General features: G+C 47.5%; 2 protein-coding genes across 3 annotated transcripts in view; one reads left to right on the top strand and one right to left on the bottom strand.

Annotated features, from left to right (window-relative positions):
- The window catches only part of LOC122185468 (caspase recruitment domain-containing protein 8-like), a 21,837-nt gene extending 11,228 nt beyond the window's left edge, over nucleotides 1–10,609 (top strand). Inside the window, exons 2-16 of one of the 2 annotated variants that reach the window (XM_042881295.1) lie at nucleotides 1,714–1,745; nucleotides 3,188–3,241; nucleotides 3,674–3,745; nucleotides 4,244–4,273; nucleotides 5,440–5,490; nucleotides 5,583–5,626; nucleotides 5,739–5,788; nucleotides 6,088–6,308; nucleotides 6,381–6,631; nucleotides 7,274–7,408; nucleotides 7,715–7,853; nucleotides 8,017–8,070; nucleotides 8,192–8,275; nucleotides 8,664–8,936; nucleotides 9,563–10,609. In XM_042881295.1, coding sequence (XP_042737229.1) covers nucleotides 1,714–1,745; nucleotides 3,188–3,241; nucleotides 3,674–3,745; nucleotides 4,244–4,273; nucleotides 5,440–5,490; nucleotides 5,583–5,626; nucleotides 5,739–5,788; nucleotides 6,088–6,308; nucleotides 6,381–6,631; nucleotides 7,274–7,408; nucleotides 7,715–7,853; nucleotides 8,017–8,070; nucleotides 8,192–8,275; nucleotides 8,664–8,936; nucleotides 9,563–9,579 — 1,507 coding nt within the window. In that variant the 3' untranslated portion in view covers nucleotides 9,580–10,609. Of the gene's footprint in view, nucleotides 1–88; nucleotides 1,746–3,187; nucleotides 3,242–3,673; nucleotides 3,746–4,243; nucleotides 4,274–5,439; nucleotides 5,491–5,582; nucleotides 5,627–5,738; nucleotides 5,789–6,087; nucleotides 6,309–6,380; nucleotides 6,632–7,273; nucleotides 7,409–7,714; nucleotides 7,854–8,016; nucleotides 8,071–8,191; nucleotides 8,276–8,663; nucleotides 8,937–9,562 lie in introns of those variants that run through there. The other variant, XM_042881294.1, reaches the window with a different exon arrangement.
- Nucleotides 10,610–12,480: 1,871 nt separating this feature from the next.
- On the bottom strand, nucleotides 12,481–14,474 carry IL12A (interleukin 12A). Its single transcript, XM_042881224.1, has 5 exons — nucleotides 14,253–14,474; nucleotides 13,368–13,475; nucleotides 13,221–13,262; nucleotides 13,023–13,127; nucleotides 12,481–12,844 (listed from the first exon to the last, which is right to left on the bottom strand). The coding sequence occupies exons 1-5, from the start codon at nucleotides 14,439–14,441 to the stop codon at nucleotides 12,677–12,679; spliced, it is 612 nt and encodes a 203-aa protein (XP_042737158.1). The 5' UTR covers nucleotides 14,442–14,474; the 3' UTR covers nucleotides 12,481–12,676.
- Nucleotides 14,475–15,645: the final 1,171 nt, after the last annotated feature.

Raw genomic sequence — 15,645 nt, 5'->3', positions numbered from 1 at the left:
CCCGGTACCCCAACCCCTCCCCCCCCTCGCAGCACGCTCCCCTTCTCCGTCTTCCACCTCCATCCCCCAGCATACTCCGTCTCCTTCATCCCCCCTCCCAGCACCATCCCCACCCGTTTCGTCCCACCACTCTCCATCTCCCCATTCGCTGCACCCCAATAACGTCTCCCTCCCCCTTGCTGGCTCAGGTCCAAGCCCAAGGTCGCCCTTCCCACCCTTCCAGGAAGCCCCCAGGAACGTGAGGTGCAGGATCCCGGCCTTACACCTGCTCTCCGTACCCCCCTTCTCAGACCAGGGCCCAGCCATGCTGCTGCCCGCCATCCCCAGCATCATCTCCTCCAGCAGACAAAAGCGCTCAGTGAGCCAACAGCGTTCCCGCTCTGCATTTCTGCTCCATGTCACCATTCCACATCCCTGCTCCCCGCAGTGGGGTTTTGCCCCCGACCCCATTCTCCGCCAGCCCTTCTGTACTCTGGCCGTTTCCCAAGCTGGCAGCAGCTGTGTGACGGCGCTGGGAGAAGAGTGTTTATCTTCTCCCTGCAAAACGTGGTTAAGCTGTTATGCTTTCCTTTGGGGAGGGCTGAGCAACAGAACCGCGCAACTCTCACGTGACACGAGACAAGGCTGCAACTGCATTTCTTCCCCGGAGTAATTCCGTAATTAATTGATCGTGACACAAAATCTGTTACACTGAATAGGGCTGGTTTTGTTTTGCTTTTCCCACTCTTTTTTTCTTCTACAATACATGTTTTTTCAGCTGATGAGGAGCGCAAAGCGGGGCTTTCAGCCAACTGCAGGCAAACCTTGTTTAGCGAGGCAGCACTTAGCGAAGCTGCACAGCGTTTTCCCAGCCTTGCAGATACTCTCAGTGTAGTTTTTGCAAGATGCAAGTGTGATCACAATTCCCATTCCAGCAGAACTCTCACCCAGACTCCTCATCCAACTGCAGCATCTCCGTTTTGCTCACATTTCTTTGCCTTCTCCCTTCCTTTCTTCTCAACCTGAAGTTGTAAAGGTTATTTTCTTGCTGCTGGGAAGGCAGACGTGCTGGGTGTTTGCTTCTGATTGCAAAGTGAAGCACAGATGGATGTCACCTGCTGGCTCACAGATGGATGTCATCTGATGGTTATTCTGGGATGACTTTCTGGAGCTCCATGGAAAGGTTTCCACATCTGGTCCTTAAAATTTGGAAATAGTAAATCTCCTTTCTCAGGAGAGAAAGGACAATGAAGATATGCCTGGGTTTGCCATGGGCCACCAGCAGGTGGTCAGATGGGAGCCATTTGCCACTTCTGGGTCATCAGGTCTGTCTGAGCTTCGTACTTTGCTGAAGAAGATGAATAATGTTTGCATCCTGCTGCTCTTCCATGCCTGAACGTGGAGCAAAGGCCTGAAAACCACCAGGGACTGTTGATTAGTCTGCTGTTCGTGCTCACTCCTTTCATTTCCTGAGAGAAAAAGGGGCTGGGGACCAAGGCTTGACCTCATGGAAACCCCTCTATCAGAGCCAGGTGTCCCCAGCACTGTGACAAGGGCAAGAGCTGAAGTCCACGAGCAGCATATTTAAGAAAATACATTTTTAAGCACCACCCCCTGTCATTACTGTTCAACTTGCCTTAAAACCTGCTTGCTTTCCTCACATTCTTTGGCTTGGATGAAAAAGTGGCGAAGGATTGCCAGGTCTTCTCATGCATTTCCCATTTTGTCTTCCAGCGGAATCGAATCCCTCTCTGCAGATGAGCACGGTACAGTAACTTTGAGAAATACAGGGCTTCAATGGGCTGGGTGTTACAAATTCCCATTCTCCAGATTGAAAAGCACCACTTTATGACTACTGCCTATAGAAAAGTCAATATGCAATGCTTTAATTTCATGGGTAGGATCTTTGAGACATTGTACTTAGTTTTGAAATTCGTATTCCTTTCTTACTTATTCGTTCCCTGTTATCTGCATAGTGCAAAAATGCCAGGAGAGGAATTGGCCTTGCATTGACAGTTCAGTAGGTGACTGCCAAACCTCTGTGCATCCACACTGGAGCGCTCAGTGAGCACCACCAGCAGTGCTGGTCCTGCCAGAGACCTTGTGCAGAAAATTCAGTGTGTGATCATAGAGAGAGGGCTTTTGTTCTGCTAGATCTGTAATGCCTGCTCTGAATGCTGAGGTTGGGATCCCTGGGGCGGGATGGAGGACAGGGGATGCTGGTCCTTGGCGTGTCTCTGCAGTTCTTCTTGGCTGGCAGTTACAGAATCACAGAATAATTAGGATTGGAAAAGACCATCTAAGATGATCAAGTCCACCCATCAACCTGTCACCACCATACCCACTAACCATTGTCCCTTGTTGCCACTTCTTACAGTGATGATGTGGGGCTGGGAGGGGTGGCTGGCACACCAGTGAGACCTGGACAGGCTGTGAGTTGGGTGGGGAGGAACCTGATGGGGCTCAACAAGTGCAAGTGTAGAGTCCTACAGCTGGGGAGGAACAGCTGCTCCCATCAGTACAGGCTAGGGGCTGAACTGCTGGAAAGGAGCTCTGCAAAGGTGTGCCCTCATGGCTAAGAAGGCTGATGGTGTCCTGGGTGCATTACAAAGAGTGGGACCAGCTGGTTAAGGGAGGTTCTCCCCTTTGCTCTGATGTGGCCACATCTGGGGCTGTTGAAAACCCACCTGGATGCATTCCTGCGCAGCCTGCTGTGGGGAACGTGCTGCAGCAGGGAGGCTGGACTTGATGATTCCCAGAGGTCCCTTCCAGCCCCTCTGATTCCATGATTCTGTAATGTCAGCCTGGTTTTCCTTCCATTTTTTCATGTCCATTGGGTTTCAGGAGCTATGGATTGCTATGCTCAACCTGGTGGGTGCATGGGTCGGCGTCCATCTGTCTGTTCCTCCTCCTCCCTCCATTCCTTGCAGCCCTCTGCTCTCCCACTGCAAGGCTGCATACCCTCTGTGCCTTTGCACAGCCTTGCAGACCAGCCCAGCTGCACTTTGATTCAGAGCAATACAAGCTGCTGTGTTTTTGGTGCTCAAGGAAGTGGTGGAGGTTGTCACACAGACGGCAGTGGCTCAGTCAGCTCTTTCTGCACAGAGCCTGCATAAAAAGTGACGTTGGAGGCGAGGGAGCTTTGACTGTATGTGCACAGAAGTTCCTTTTTTTCATGCATGTGTAACCCCTGGCTGTTTTTTTGCAGAATTGGAGACCTCTTGTGAGGAGAGCACAGGCTGTGCGGAGGAGCTGCCAGCAGGTGAGCAGCTGTGGGACCAGAAACCCCCTACCCCCTCCTGAGTGTGACTTTGAGGTTTGTAAGAAGACTTTTATTAGAAGTGTGCATGGCACATCCACAGCCCCGGATCACAGCACGGTTGTACACACCTGTAGGTGCCTCTCCCACAGGAAACCATAGAATTTGGCTGGCTGAAATGTAGGGGTGCAGGGACCTCCAGGACAGCCTCAGGTTGTTGGGGACATCATACATCAATTGAGCATCACACACACCTTCAAAGGTTCTGAGCAACCCCAGATCTCTGATGCTGATCTCTGCTGCCTGAGCACGGCTCAGTGCTTTTCCTGCTGTGTCATGTTACCTAACACCCCACCAGATTAATGCATTTAAACTTCTAAATGCATCTCTTACTTACTCTTGGCACTGCTTTCTTTAATTCTTCCTGTCGTTCAGGAGAGGGCAGCTCCGGCAGTGGCTCTGGCAGCCCCAGCAGCAGCTCCAGCAGCAGCTCAGAAGATGACTCAGGTGGGCATTATATTGCAGTTTACTTATTTTCTCTCTTTTGAAAATGTAAATTCAGTTTAAAACCACTTTTTTTTTTATTTTACCCTTCCCTCTTTGGGAGTAGTCTCCAAGTTATTGTACAGAACTGTTAAGCCAGTGACTGAATGTTGAAAAGCAGAATGGTATTTATGTGAGTGCATCATTTCATAGTCACTCGGTGCTGAGCTTTGCAGTAATGGGGGTCAGCAGCTCGTGTGGCATTGGCCTCATGCACACAATGCGTGCAGATGTTTGTACACAACAGCCGTTGTCCACAGAGGCTATAAATCTGCTGAACAGTTGGCAGCAAAAGTGGCAAAACAGGATGGACGGGGAAAGAATTGAAGGAAGTGTTTGTTATTGGCGAGGAGGCTGTGGGTTTCCACTTGTGTGGGTTATACCACGAGCAGCTTATTTATCCTGCTTTCACCCAACGTCGACCGTCTTTACTCAATAATGAGAATGCTTTTTTCTCATCAGATACAGAGGAGTCGGACACAAGGCAGTCAGGTGAGTGTGCTGCTCTTTCTTTCCCATACCCGCTCTGGGAGACGTCTGGGAGCCGATAGGGATGAGGGCTTTGCACCAGGATGCATGAGGGCATGCAGCAGTGATGGGTGCCGGCACAGCCGGTGACCTCTGCCCCTCAGGGCACAAGGACTTGCAGAGAGCACTGTTGTGCAGGCAGAGCGCATGCGTGGTACGAATGGATGCGTGTAGAACACTGGTAATTAATTAACAGCGCTGCCAGCGCGAGCCTGTGCTGCTCAGCCCTGCTTCCTCTCTTGCACAGCACTCAGAGCAATCCCAGCTGCTGCTCCATGCCCAAAATAGCATTGCTCCAGGCTGGGATCCAGCTCACTGGTGTTTCCATGATATTTTCCAGGCGCTTCCCATAGATAACAATGGATTGTCCACCCCTGTCCCATCTGCCTACCTGGGAGGTGCTGATACAGCAGGCAGCCTTTCTGCAGGGACCACATTTGCTGGGTGCTGTTTGCATTTCATAATGCCTCATGGCAGGAGCTGTGCCCGTTAGTTTTGCACAGTTCAACCCTTCAGGCCATAAACATTTCCCCTATATCTCTTCTCTGCTTGCTTACTTTTGTGTTGGGGTTTGCTGAGTGTGCTGCTGTAGCATGGCTCCCTTCTCACTGTGAGGTGGTGCACAGCTTCCATTCAGTGTTTGGAGTTGGTGCTGGGCATGGTGATACCATCCTGGGGATGGGTCCTCCCCAGCCCTAAAAAATTCCCAGTACTGTGGGCAAGTTGTGAGAATGATGAGCTTTCAACAGATCCTGTATCCAGGTGCCCAGCTTCATGCCCAGGCTGTGTGGAGCTGGCACAGAATTGAAGCCTTGAGAATACTCTCCTTAGTATTCCTTTGTTAAAGCAGGGGAATGGAATGGGTGGGCTGTCCATGCAGAGTGTGCTGCCTGCAGGCTATGGGATGTATTTGCTGCACAGTGCACCGCTGCACAGCCCCGTGGGCAGAAGCAGTGCAAACACGGCAAATCCCATAAAGCTGGGATGGGCAGAGCCTGGAGCAGAGACAGCCATCCCCATTCTGTCCTCATTGTCCTTTCCCTTGTGTAAAAGCCACAGGTGGCCCTTCTCAGTGAGATCTTTTGCTATTAACAAGTATTAACGAGAACTTTTAACACTTCTTTATGCAGATGAAGAGCAAGAAAAGAAAGAATCGCAGCCAGTTTGCAGTGAATCAGATGGTAAGAGAACTCTGAAGATGTTGCTTTTTTTTTTTCCCTGAGCATTTAATTACTTTGGTTTTAATGAGCTGATTTTCCTGTTTTCTCACTAGGAGCGGACTGTCTGCCCCACTGTGAGCACTGCAGAAAGGAAAATGTAGGTTTAGAAAAAGAAACCCACACGTTTTGCATGAGAGAACCTGCAAATTGTAATGCTACTTTCTCACCAGCTTCTTAAATATGTGTTTTTATTTTATCTGTTTATATAGGCCCAGAGGGAGCAAGTGACCCCTAGGAAGCTTTCTGGAGGACAATATTTGTATGTTTGTTTTTTTTCATGGTATACATTTATGTTTAATGGGTATACATTTATGGTGTGCTGATCAAGATACTTCTCCCTTCCAATTAAATGGGGAAAAAAATTGCTGCGCAAATACATTTATAGCAGTGAAAAAAGATGCCCCCAAATCTTGAAAAATAAGCAGTTTATGCCAGCTGCCTGTAGATCCTTGTCTGACAGCTCTCATGGTGGCTTCCTCTGCATATTGTTGAAATAGTTAATAATTGTAAGTGATTACAACGTCAATCATGCAATGCAATGTGGGTCTGTCCGGGCAGGATGAAGCTGGATGCAGAAGGCACATACGAGTGCAGTGTCACCGGTCTGATTTTTGAGGTGAACAAGGCGGTCACCATCAACTACTCCCTGCTGTCCTGGAGCAAATACGCCGGGCTGGTAAAGGCGCCGTGGGTGGTGGGCGGCCCGCTGTTCGACGTGCGCTGCGAGGCGCCCTCCGCCCTCACCTCCATCGCCTTCCCGCACTCCCTCTGCCTCGGCGGTAAGTGCTGTGATGGAGCTGGGCAGGCTGGAGCAGGCTGCAGTGCTGACGGTGCCGTCACTGTCCCCGCAGATGGTGGCTCCCAGCCGGCCTTCAAGGTGCTGCACATCAAGGGTGCAGGTGCGGCCATGGAGCCGTCCACGGACTTCTCGGCCTCACACGTGCGGTGGCTGGTCAGCTCGCTGTCCCCCGTCGGGCCGCTCATCCGCAGTGAGGAGCCCCTGCTGTACCACGGAGCTGTCATCCTCTACAAGGCCATCGATGACGACCCCTCCTTGCTGTTCCGGGTCTACGTGGCGACGAACAACGACTCCTTCATCAAGGTTGGGTTTGCCGTGGCAGGTGTTCTCTCAGCGTAAGCTGAATATGAAGGGAAGGGTTTGATATGTGAGCAGCTGTTTGTTCACATGGCGCCATGACAAGTATGAAAAATGAAAATTTGCCACCAAAACTGGGAAGAGGTTCTTCACCACAGGGCAGTGGGCTTCCTAGCAGCGGGCACAGCCTGAAGCTGCTGGAACTCAAGGAGCTTTTGGACACCGGCCTTAAATAGAGGGTTTGGGTTTGTGTGGTCATATGCAGAGCCAGAAGTTGGACTCGATTATCCTTGTGAGTCCAAGGGATATTCTTGGAAAACTCACAGAGCTCAGGACTTGCACCACTAGTATGTCAGCAATCCCCTCATAGGCCAGCATGGGAAGGGACAGCAGCTAATAACACTTGCTTCCATTTGGGTTGTGAAGCCCTTCTGATTTCACTAATGTAGCATAATTCTCTGTCTTTTAGGGAATCTTCACTATCCCCACAAGTAATGTGTTCAATATGGAGCATTTTGTAAGGTTTGCTGTGTGGCATTTTGTAGGGATGGGTGCAGAAGGACACAAGGAGCTGTGAGGAGCAACGTGGGTTGTAAATATAAGTTCCCTTAGCGACAGGAATAATATATCATGCTTTTAAAATTTCAGGATATATCAAGAGCAGTAAAACATTCCAAAAAGAAATTCATTAAAATTGACAAGCCCCCTGTGTGCCAGAAATTATTACAGAACGGAAAGAGATACAGATTAATTTGTGAACCAGAAGCTGAAATAACTCCAGAGGTAAGTTCTCCATGTAAGCATCATTTGATACATCACAGCCTGATTGGAAACATGACAGAAAATACTTTCCCTTTCCTGCTGAGTGCAGGGCATGCACTGGCTGTAAGGGCAGTTTTCAGAATTCATTTGCCATCTCTGTAGAAAGCATTTGCCTCTTAGAGACCTAAAGCTTGGGGATGAAATCCTGACACTGTTGAAGTCAATGGCAAAACATTGGGTAGACCAGAGTTTGGTCTGCATCCGCATCCCTCCTGTTTAATTTATGTTTGGATGAAAGTCTGTCTTAAAAATATTGCTGTTTTACAGGAAATTGAATTTGTTGATGGATCTCTTTTGAAGCTGAAAAGTTACATTGAAGTCTATTTTGAGAAACCTGATGACTTCACCTTATCTTTGGTTGAACTGGACTCGGATGCAGTTGTGTGGAAAGCAAAACTCAGAGAAAGTAAGCATGTTGTGATTTGGATAGCAGTTTGTTCCAGCTGAAAGGAAGCATGAGCCGGGCTGCAGTGCTGCCTGTAGATGAAATTGGTTAAATACCTTCACAGCAATGGGGATCCTGTGATTCCTACTTCACCCTTTGTTTCTCTTTGAAAACTGTTTTCCAGGTGACTGGATACATTATGATCAGAACAAAAATGAGCAAACAAGAGTTCCAAGCAGTAAGTGAATTTGAAGTTGATTCAGATTTTATTGTTTTCTGTGAGCCCTGCTTGCTGTTGTTGCTCAAGTGATCTGCAAGTGAAATGAATAAATTAACATCAATTCTGCTTTGCTCCTTAGGCGTCAAAAGGCGGAAATCAACCAACAGCTTTTCTGAAGAAGAGAAACACTGTAGCAAAAAGCAAAGGTCTAACAGTTATACAGGTAAGCATCTCTGTACCATTTAGAATGCCAAGCCTGGGAATAAAGCAAAAATACCCATGTAGGTATTTACTGATGGTGCATGTAGCCACCAGAGGGAGAGCTTTCATCATTCAGAGCTTCAGTTTATGAGTAGATGGTGACCGAGGAAAGGAAAAGTGCTCGGTCCTCGTAACCTTGCAGTTACTCAGGAGTTGGTGTCCTTATGAGCCTTCAGAGTTCTTCAGGTGATTTTCTGCAGTGCTCGGCTGCAGTTAATCCAGTTTTGACTGCCTGGCTAATAAGATCCCCACTGTTCTATGTCCCCTGCACAGCATCAATAGCGTCATTAAATTGAAAGTCTAATCAGATGAGCAATATTAGATCTGATTTTTGTTTTATGTCTTTTCAGATGGAATTAAAAGCAGAAGCTTGCTAACTGATCGACAGCTGATGGTAATTGCAAAGTTGTTTGGCGTGGAGTGGAAAGAAATTGCCATTGAATGTCTTCAGATGGAAATGAAAGACATTCAGCAGATTCAAGCAAACGAAGAGGCAGTCAATATCCAGAAATTTCTGATGTTAAGCAAGTGGAGAGAAAGAGAGCAAAGCAATGGAACTGCACAAGCCTTGTGCAATAGGCTCCGTGAAAAAGTGTCGTATGAAATAGTGCAGGCACTAGAAGGTATCAGCTTATTGTATTTGTGCAATTACATTGCTGAGTTTCAGATGTGTTTTAAGAGGACACGTCAGAGAGCTCACTAAATACCCAGTATGCATTTTCTTGTGTAACTCAAAATTGTTTCCCTTCTAATATTGATGACAATTTTCTTTCTTGTGACATTTTCCTACTTCCCTTCAGAAAATGATATTATATTATAAAATGAGTAATGTTTTTCTCCTGCCTACGTTCAGAATACTTGGCCATGACCTAATCCTCTCGACCTAATGGGACCTAGGACTAATGGGCATTGTATGCTCAAGGACTAATGGGCATTAGATGCTCAGGGCTCAAATTCTTGGTATTTGTGAGGGAGTCGAAAGAAAAAATAAGAACTCCAAAGAAATAATAACAAACAAATTCTGGCTTTGGAACTAGCAAAACTTTGCTCCCACTTTACTCTCCATAAAAGGAACCTGGCTTCAAAGTGAGGATCACTGCTGACATTCCCTCACTCATCTGACCCTTGAGACATGTCTTTTGCCATGGCCCTGCACTGCTGTAGGTTTTTATGAACTTGTCATTCAATGCTGTAATGACCTCTAGAGATGAAATAATATCTATGTGTCTGTGCGTGCTCATTTCCCCAGGCTTTTTGGCTGAGTGATGAGTTGGAGAAGCTGATGAGAAGCTCAGGAACTTTCCCCACCCAAATGGTTAAACTTTTCAAGCTATTTTCCTGGGATTTCATTGTGATGAAGATCCAAATCGTAATCAGTCAGCGGAAAGTTTAGAGTGTCTTCAAAAGAAATGTGAATGAAATTTTGCACCTATGTAAGTGTAAGTAGCATTTTGGGAATCATTACTCACACGTTTGGATACCAGTCATTGCAGCTGGATGGAAGTGCCAGGCTTGATGTGCCCAAAACTGAAAGCTGCCACTGAATCTTGTCGTGTTTGAGCCAGTCGTAAAAGACAACGAGCACTGGGAGAAATGGGTTTACCTTTGCCAGGTATATGACTGTTATCTTGAAACATTTTTATTTGAATCAGGGAAAGACAAGGGAGAAAAGTTGTATCAAAACTTTCATCCCCTTAAAATAATGAAACTCACAATCATGAGGTACATTGTATTGCTCAGAGGTGCCTAGGATCAGGGACAAACTCCTTCACTTCCTTTGCAGAATCACTGTTTATACACAACCACTGTACGTATCCCCATGCACTCATGTTGAGCTGTGGTTCTGTTTTCTTAAACCCGAAGACCACTTTCACAGTAGCACCATTAAGAACTGCAGGCAGCTTTGAATCTTCTGTGGGATTTTCTTCTCTCTGTACAGTCTGTCTCAATTTTTATGAGATTTTTTTTTATGTTGTATGATCTTTTTTTTTTTGTACTATGAACTTTTTATACTTTTTTTACGTGATTCATTTTAACTTGAATATAAGGGGGGGCTTAAGCTAAAATAGAGAAAATCAGAGTCTCCAAGATGGCTGTTATCCTGAGGGCAGGACCTGTTGCACACAGTTGTGAAAGGTATGAAAATAATGTTACTTGCTAAACAGAATGATGGCCAGACAGTGTCCTGTTTGCAGACGTGATTCTTTTCATCATCTCCTGCTGTGTATGTTTATGGAAAAACAAACAAACAAACATACTTTTAAATATAAGGATTAAAAAGAGAACATTTTGGCTATTTATGTGTAATTTTTAATATGCTTCTTTTTTGTTGTTTAAATTGTAGCTGTCTGCTGAGATACAGCTGTCTGCTGCTTGTATGTCACAAGCCATATTCTCACATCTTTGTGCTCCTCTCCTTGGTCAAATGGTGTTTCTGGTCAGGCCTTTTCCTGGGGATCCCTTGTGCATCCCTTGTGGGCTCTTCTGCTGCTGTAGGATTTAGGGGACACGCACTGGGACACAGGAACAGCTTGTGGAGCTGCCCTTGGCTCTTCTCTCTGAGGCAAGCAAAGGAGAATTGCCATCAGGGACACAGGGTGCCTTGCCCAGGGGAGCTGGGTGGTTGGTGGGGACTGGTGGGGGCAACCAGCCCACAGCATGGGGTTGGAACAGGATGGGCTTTAGGGTCCTTTCCAACCTAAGCCATCCTCCCTGCAGCAGCCGGGGCGATGCCAGTGTCCCCATCTCTCCAAGCAGATTCCTGCTGGTCAGTGGTTCTTCTCATTGCTGCTGAAGTTTTCACTTCTCTTACAACATTTCAAGTCAGCTGCTGCTTTCTCTCTGCTTTTGTGGTGAGAGACCCTGTATAAGCAAGCAGAGCAGTGGTGAGCTTGGAAAAGGGAGTGGGAGGGTGCTTGTCTCAGCATCTCTCCCTGGGTTTTCAACTGAAGCTCAGTTTTTGTTTCAAAATGACAGGGGGTTCTCTCTGTATGCTAAGAAGTTAATAAACAGCTGTCGTTCTCTATGTGCAACAGCAGGCACCAATAATAAAAATGCAGGTGACATTATGCAGTTTTGCCCTATTGAAGATTGAAACAATTTATCTCATAAAAGAGAGCATGAGGGGGATACATTTCCCAGAATATCAGTGCTAGTTTTACCACAAGCAAGTGGTTCTAGTGCGTGCAGATAGTAATTCACAACACCAAATGCTTTTGTTGGAGGGTGTGATGCCTTACCTTTGTAAGCTCACTACCCAATTAGCTAATTTCTTCTCAATTATGGCACTGAGAGCAGGGATGTTTGTGTATCCTCAGTGGTTATTTCTTAGATAGGTTCTTAAATATGAATCTCTCCAAACACACAACATCAAATGGGTTTGCAAGAAGAGAGGAAGACTTTCCCTGCAATGGAAGAGATGGAGGGGAAAGGCTGTGCCCAGCTGCCTGCCTGGCACAGCAGGGATCAAATAGTAGCTGTGGAGCATGGAGGTAAGTTGTCATCAACAAGAGGTTTTGTTGTCTGCACACCCAATTTCAGCCTGTAGTTTTGATGTGGCTCCAGCAACAAACAAACAAAAAATAGTTCTAAAGGGGCACGTATTGCAAAGCTGGCTGATTTTGCTTCCTAACTGAAACCTTTTGCTCTCAAAATGTGTGCGTTAGGCAGCACGTGGCAACTTGAACACACCTGATACAAAACCCCCCTGGAGAGTCAAAGCCACAAGGAGCACAGCTGATGTGAGGAACGAGGAAAATGGGAGTTCTAAATATGACCCCAGTGCTGAGTGGTGCCATGGTCCTCTGCTTATTTGAGAGCAGGCTGGGGATTGGGAAATGTTTCTTCTCTGAAGAGTTCAGAACTGTGGGGATATGGCACTGAGAGATGTGGGCATGGTAGGGTGGGCTGGGGTTGTACTGGGGTTCTGAGAGCTCTTTTCCAACCATAATGATTCTGTGAATACATTAGCAGTCTGATCAATGTGATTCTGTCCTGTTCATAGGATAGAATATATTGCATTCCTTGAGGTGTGTGATATCTCAAGGAACAACAAAAAAAAAGGTCACTGCAGCTTTTATGTCAACTTCAATTTTATTAGGCAATAAATAGAATAAATAAGGAGCACCATCATAAATAAACCAGGATTATTATAAATATCCAATTCAGGAGCTTACAATTGAATAAATAAAACTCTGAAGACAAATAACAGCTGAGCATTTGGTGGTCTGAGAACGTTCTCATACGATACAGCTTATTGTCCCCATGCTTAGAAGTTGGAGGCGCTAGCTCCGAAGGCACCGACAGCAGAATGTGGTTTATCAGTAACTGTACAGCAGGACGGCCGTGCTGCTGCGTTTCCTTCTTACGTCTCTGCAGTGAGGGCACTCAGGTAGCCCAGCATCCTGCTGATGGTGACGGCACGCAGGCAGAAGGCGTGCAGGACCCCGCAGAGCCGCATGCGGCCCTGGAAGGAGCCAAGGATGGTGCTGGGCGAGGGCTGTGGCGCGGCCGGGCTGCGGGGCTGCAGGACCTGCAGTGGGGAGGGAGGTCAGCGGAGGGACAACAAACAAGCTCTTAACATCTTCCAGTTTTACTCCTAGGAAAACCAGTATCAACCTGCCAAATTCCCAGCTCCCCGGTGACTGCACAATGCAACGCTGCTCCTAAAACCCCATTAAAGATGGAAGGAACAAGATGGAAGTGCTTACTTGCATCATGTCGTCAATGGATGTCAGCACCCTCAGATGCTTGAGGTTCCTCAGCTCTGCCTTGTAGGTTTTCAGATCTTCATAGATCCCCCGCAGGCATTTGCTCTGCAAAAGTCAGGATTAATAAGAGACGCTGGAACATGTTGCTAAGTGCTAGAAGTGCTAAACAAAGGTTCTCTATAGAAGCTCACAGCTTACCGTATCTAAAGTAGAACTTTCCAGTACTGGACAGTTTCCAGCCTGCAAATAAATTAAAGAAGAAGTGATACAGGTTCATTTAGTGACAACGTGTTATACGGCTGCTAGAGAAAATATGATGCTGAAAGCTGGCTGTTTTGGTTTTACCCCTGGATCCTCAGATGTGCAGGATTTTATTGTGTTGATTTGGCTGTTGGTGACATCTTCAAGATCAACCTCTTCAAGGGTGCATTCAAATCCCAGCACTCCCTGTTTCTGTGTTAAAAAGGGGGGGAAAAAGGGGTAAATGATTCAGCTTCAGAAAACAGCAAATAGAGAGTCTCGAAATCACTAAATGTTTGTGCTGAATATAAAGCACTAGAAAGTGAAAAAAAGAAAATACAGAGGCAGTGCTCACTGATAGCCTGCAACTTTGGGAAACTCTTTAGTGGTTTTCTTTCGTGCTTCTCTGAGATGAAGCTTGCAACTCTAGCAGGGGACTTTGGCAGAAATTCTCATCTTGATGGGGATTTAGGGGCAGAAGGACTCTGTAACAGCAAAGCCAGAGCACCAGCGTGCAAACGCAACGAGCTTGGGAGCAAATGTCTGCAGAGGCGTTAGAGAAACAGGTGCTCAAAAGTAAGCAGTGCGTTTGGTTGATGAGATGGATGAGAGCTGAGAGACACCTGTGCAAACACAGGTGCTGCTGATGGTGTGGGTGGGCACTAGGAGCAGTTACAGGCCTGCTGGCAGTTCAGAAGGAGACTTCACCAAGCTGAGTGCACAGTGTATGTGTCTGCCTGGGATTTATCTCCAACATTTCTCCTGCTTGGATAGCATCAGGAACCCATCCCCATCATCCTGGGTGCCTTCACCAGCACATCATCTGCCGGGACGCCATCCCTAGCCTGTCTCCTGCTTGCTGAGGTATGTACCATCCCCACTGTTCTGGCCACTATCCCCACCATCTTGGGTGCCAGCAATCACCTGCCTGGCTATGCACCTCCCAAGCACCGACCCTTCCACCCTGGGCACATCCCTCCCCTCTCATACCTGCACTTGCAGGAGTGCCTCGTTGGCAGCGGCCAGCAGTGTCCTGGAGCAGTTGAGTCCCTTGGTCAGGTTGTGGGCAGGAGGAGGCAGCGCCCACGTGGATGGCAGCAGGAGGCAGAGCAAAGCCGGCAGCACCCAGTGCCCGACCCTCAGCCGTGCTGCCCTGCTCCTGATGCTGTGTTCTGCCATGCCTCTGCCCAATGAAACTGATGTGGGATCGGTGGCTGCTGCAGGGGCTGCGCTGCTTTTATGTCGGTGGAGGAGCAGGAGTTCCCCTTTTTCTTTGTATTGGTGTCTCGGGGAGCTGAGAGCTGGGAATCCCGTGGGGTCCTGGCATCGGGGCAGTGTGGGGACAGGAGGGGGTGGGGCTGCCCTTCCTTCAGTGCTTGAAGGGAGCCTCTGCCAGCGCTTAAAGGGAACATACAAAAAGATGGGGAGAGACTTTTTATGCTGTCTGGTAACTATAAACAGGGGGATGGCTTTAAAGGGAGAACAGGAGTGTTTAAAGCATGTGTCTGACACATAAGTAAGCTTTCCATGTCTAAGCTTTACTATGAGAACTATGAGATGCTGTTGATAGCAGTGCATATAAGCCAACTGGAAGCATGCCTTGGTGGGTTTGGGGCACCAAGGGTTCATTAGCTCGTGCTGTACGTGACGGCCGCCCACCCTGCCCTGCCAAGGGGCCCTGGAGAACTTTCCATGAAGTCAGTGGGAGTTTTCCTGTGCACTTAGAAAGCAACAGGATGAATCAAGGGTTTTCTTTATATTGAATTTTCAGATTCATTTTATTTTAATGAACATCTTATTTCCCCTAAGAAGGCGGTGATGTGTCAGAAGATGCTTTGCCTGAACACTGGTGTATGACTGTCTAGTTTGACTGTGTTTTCCATTGCTGTGCCTGGTGTTGAGCTGAAGGCTGAGCTTTTGCCTTTAGAATCTCTAAGGCTGGAAAAGACCTCTCAGCTCCCCAACCCCTCCTCCACAATGCCCGTATCCACATCCCCAGGTGCCACATCCCCACAGTTCTGAGCACCTCCAGGGATGGTGACCCCTCTGCTCCCTGGGCAGCTGTCCCAGTGCCTGACCAGATGTGTTGCTCCAAATGATGGTTTTCAAATAGCCTCATTTGTGCCATTTTCTGAGCTCCCTGCCCTCCTGCAACCGACTGCACACGGCATCCTGCTGGGAGCACAGGGAATGTTTCCTTTAGGTTTGGCTCAAAGCAAAGCACAAAGTGTTAGGGTCTAGCAATGAGAATATTCCTGTATCAGCTGCATCAAAAAATCAAAGGAAGTTCTTTAAAACAGGAAAGCCCATGTGCTTTTTATTACGTAGTATGTCTTAGTCTCAGATGCTGATCTCATCAGGCAGAAGAAGGATTATAGAGGTG

The sequence above is a fragment of the Lagopus leucura genome, unplaced genomic scaffold (assembly GCF_019238085.1).
Source record: "Lagopus leucura isolate 7727_CA_CO unplaced genomic scaffold, USGS_WTPT01 Super-Scaffold_100029, whole genome shotgun sequence".
NCBI classification, from domain to species: domain Eukaryota; kingdom Metazoa; phylum Chordata; class Aves; order Galliformes; family Phasianidae; genus Lagopus; species Lagopus leucura.
Note: the sequence above shows the minus strand (reverse complement) of the source record. Positions and strands in the feature narration are given on the sequence as shown.

Coding starts and splice junctions, on each gene's coding strand:
- IL12A (XM_042881224.1), bottom strand. CDS start 14,441: ATGGCAGAACACAGCATCAGGAGCAGGGCAGCACGGCTGAGGGTCGGG. Junction 13,263..13,367: donor GCACATCTGAGGATCCAGGG/GTAAAACCAAAA, acceptor ATTTATTTGCAG/GCTGGAAACTGTCCAGTACT. Junction 12,845..13,022: donor CCATTGACGACATGATGCAA/GTAAGCACTTCC, acceptor TCCCCACTGCAG/GTCCTGCAGCCCCGCAGCCC.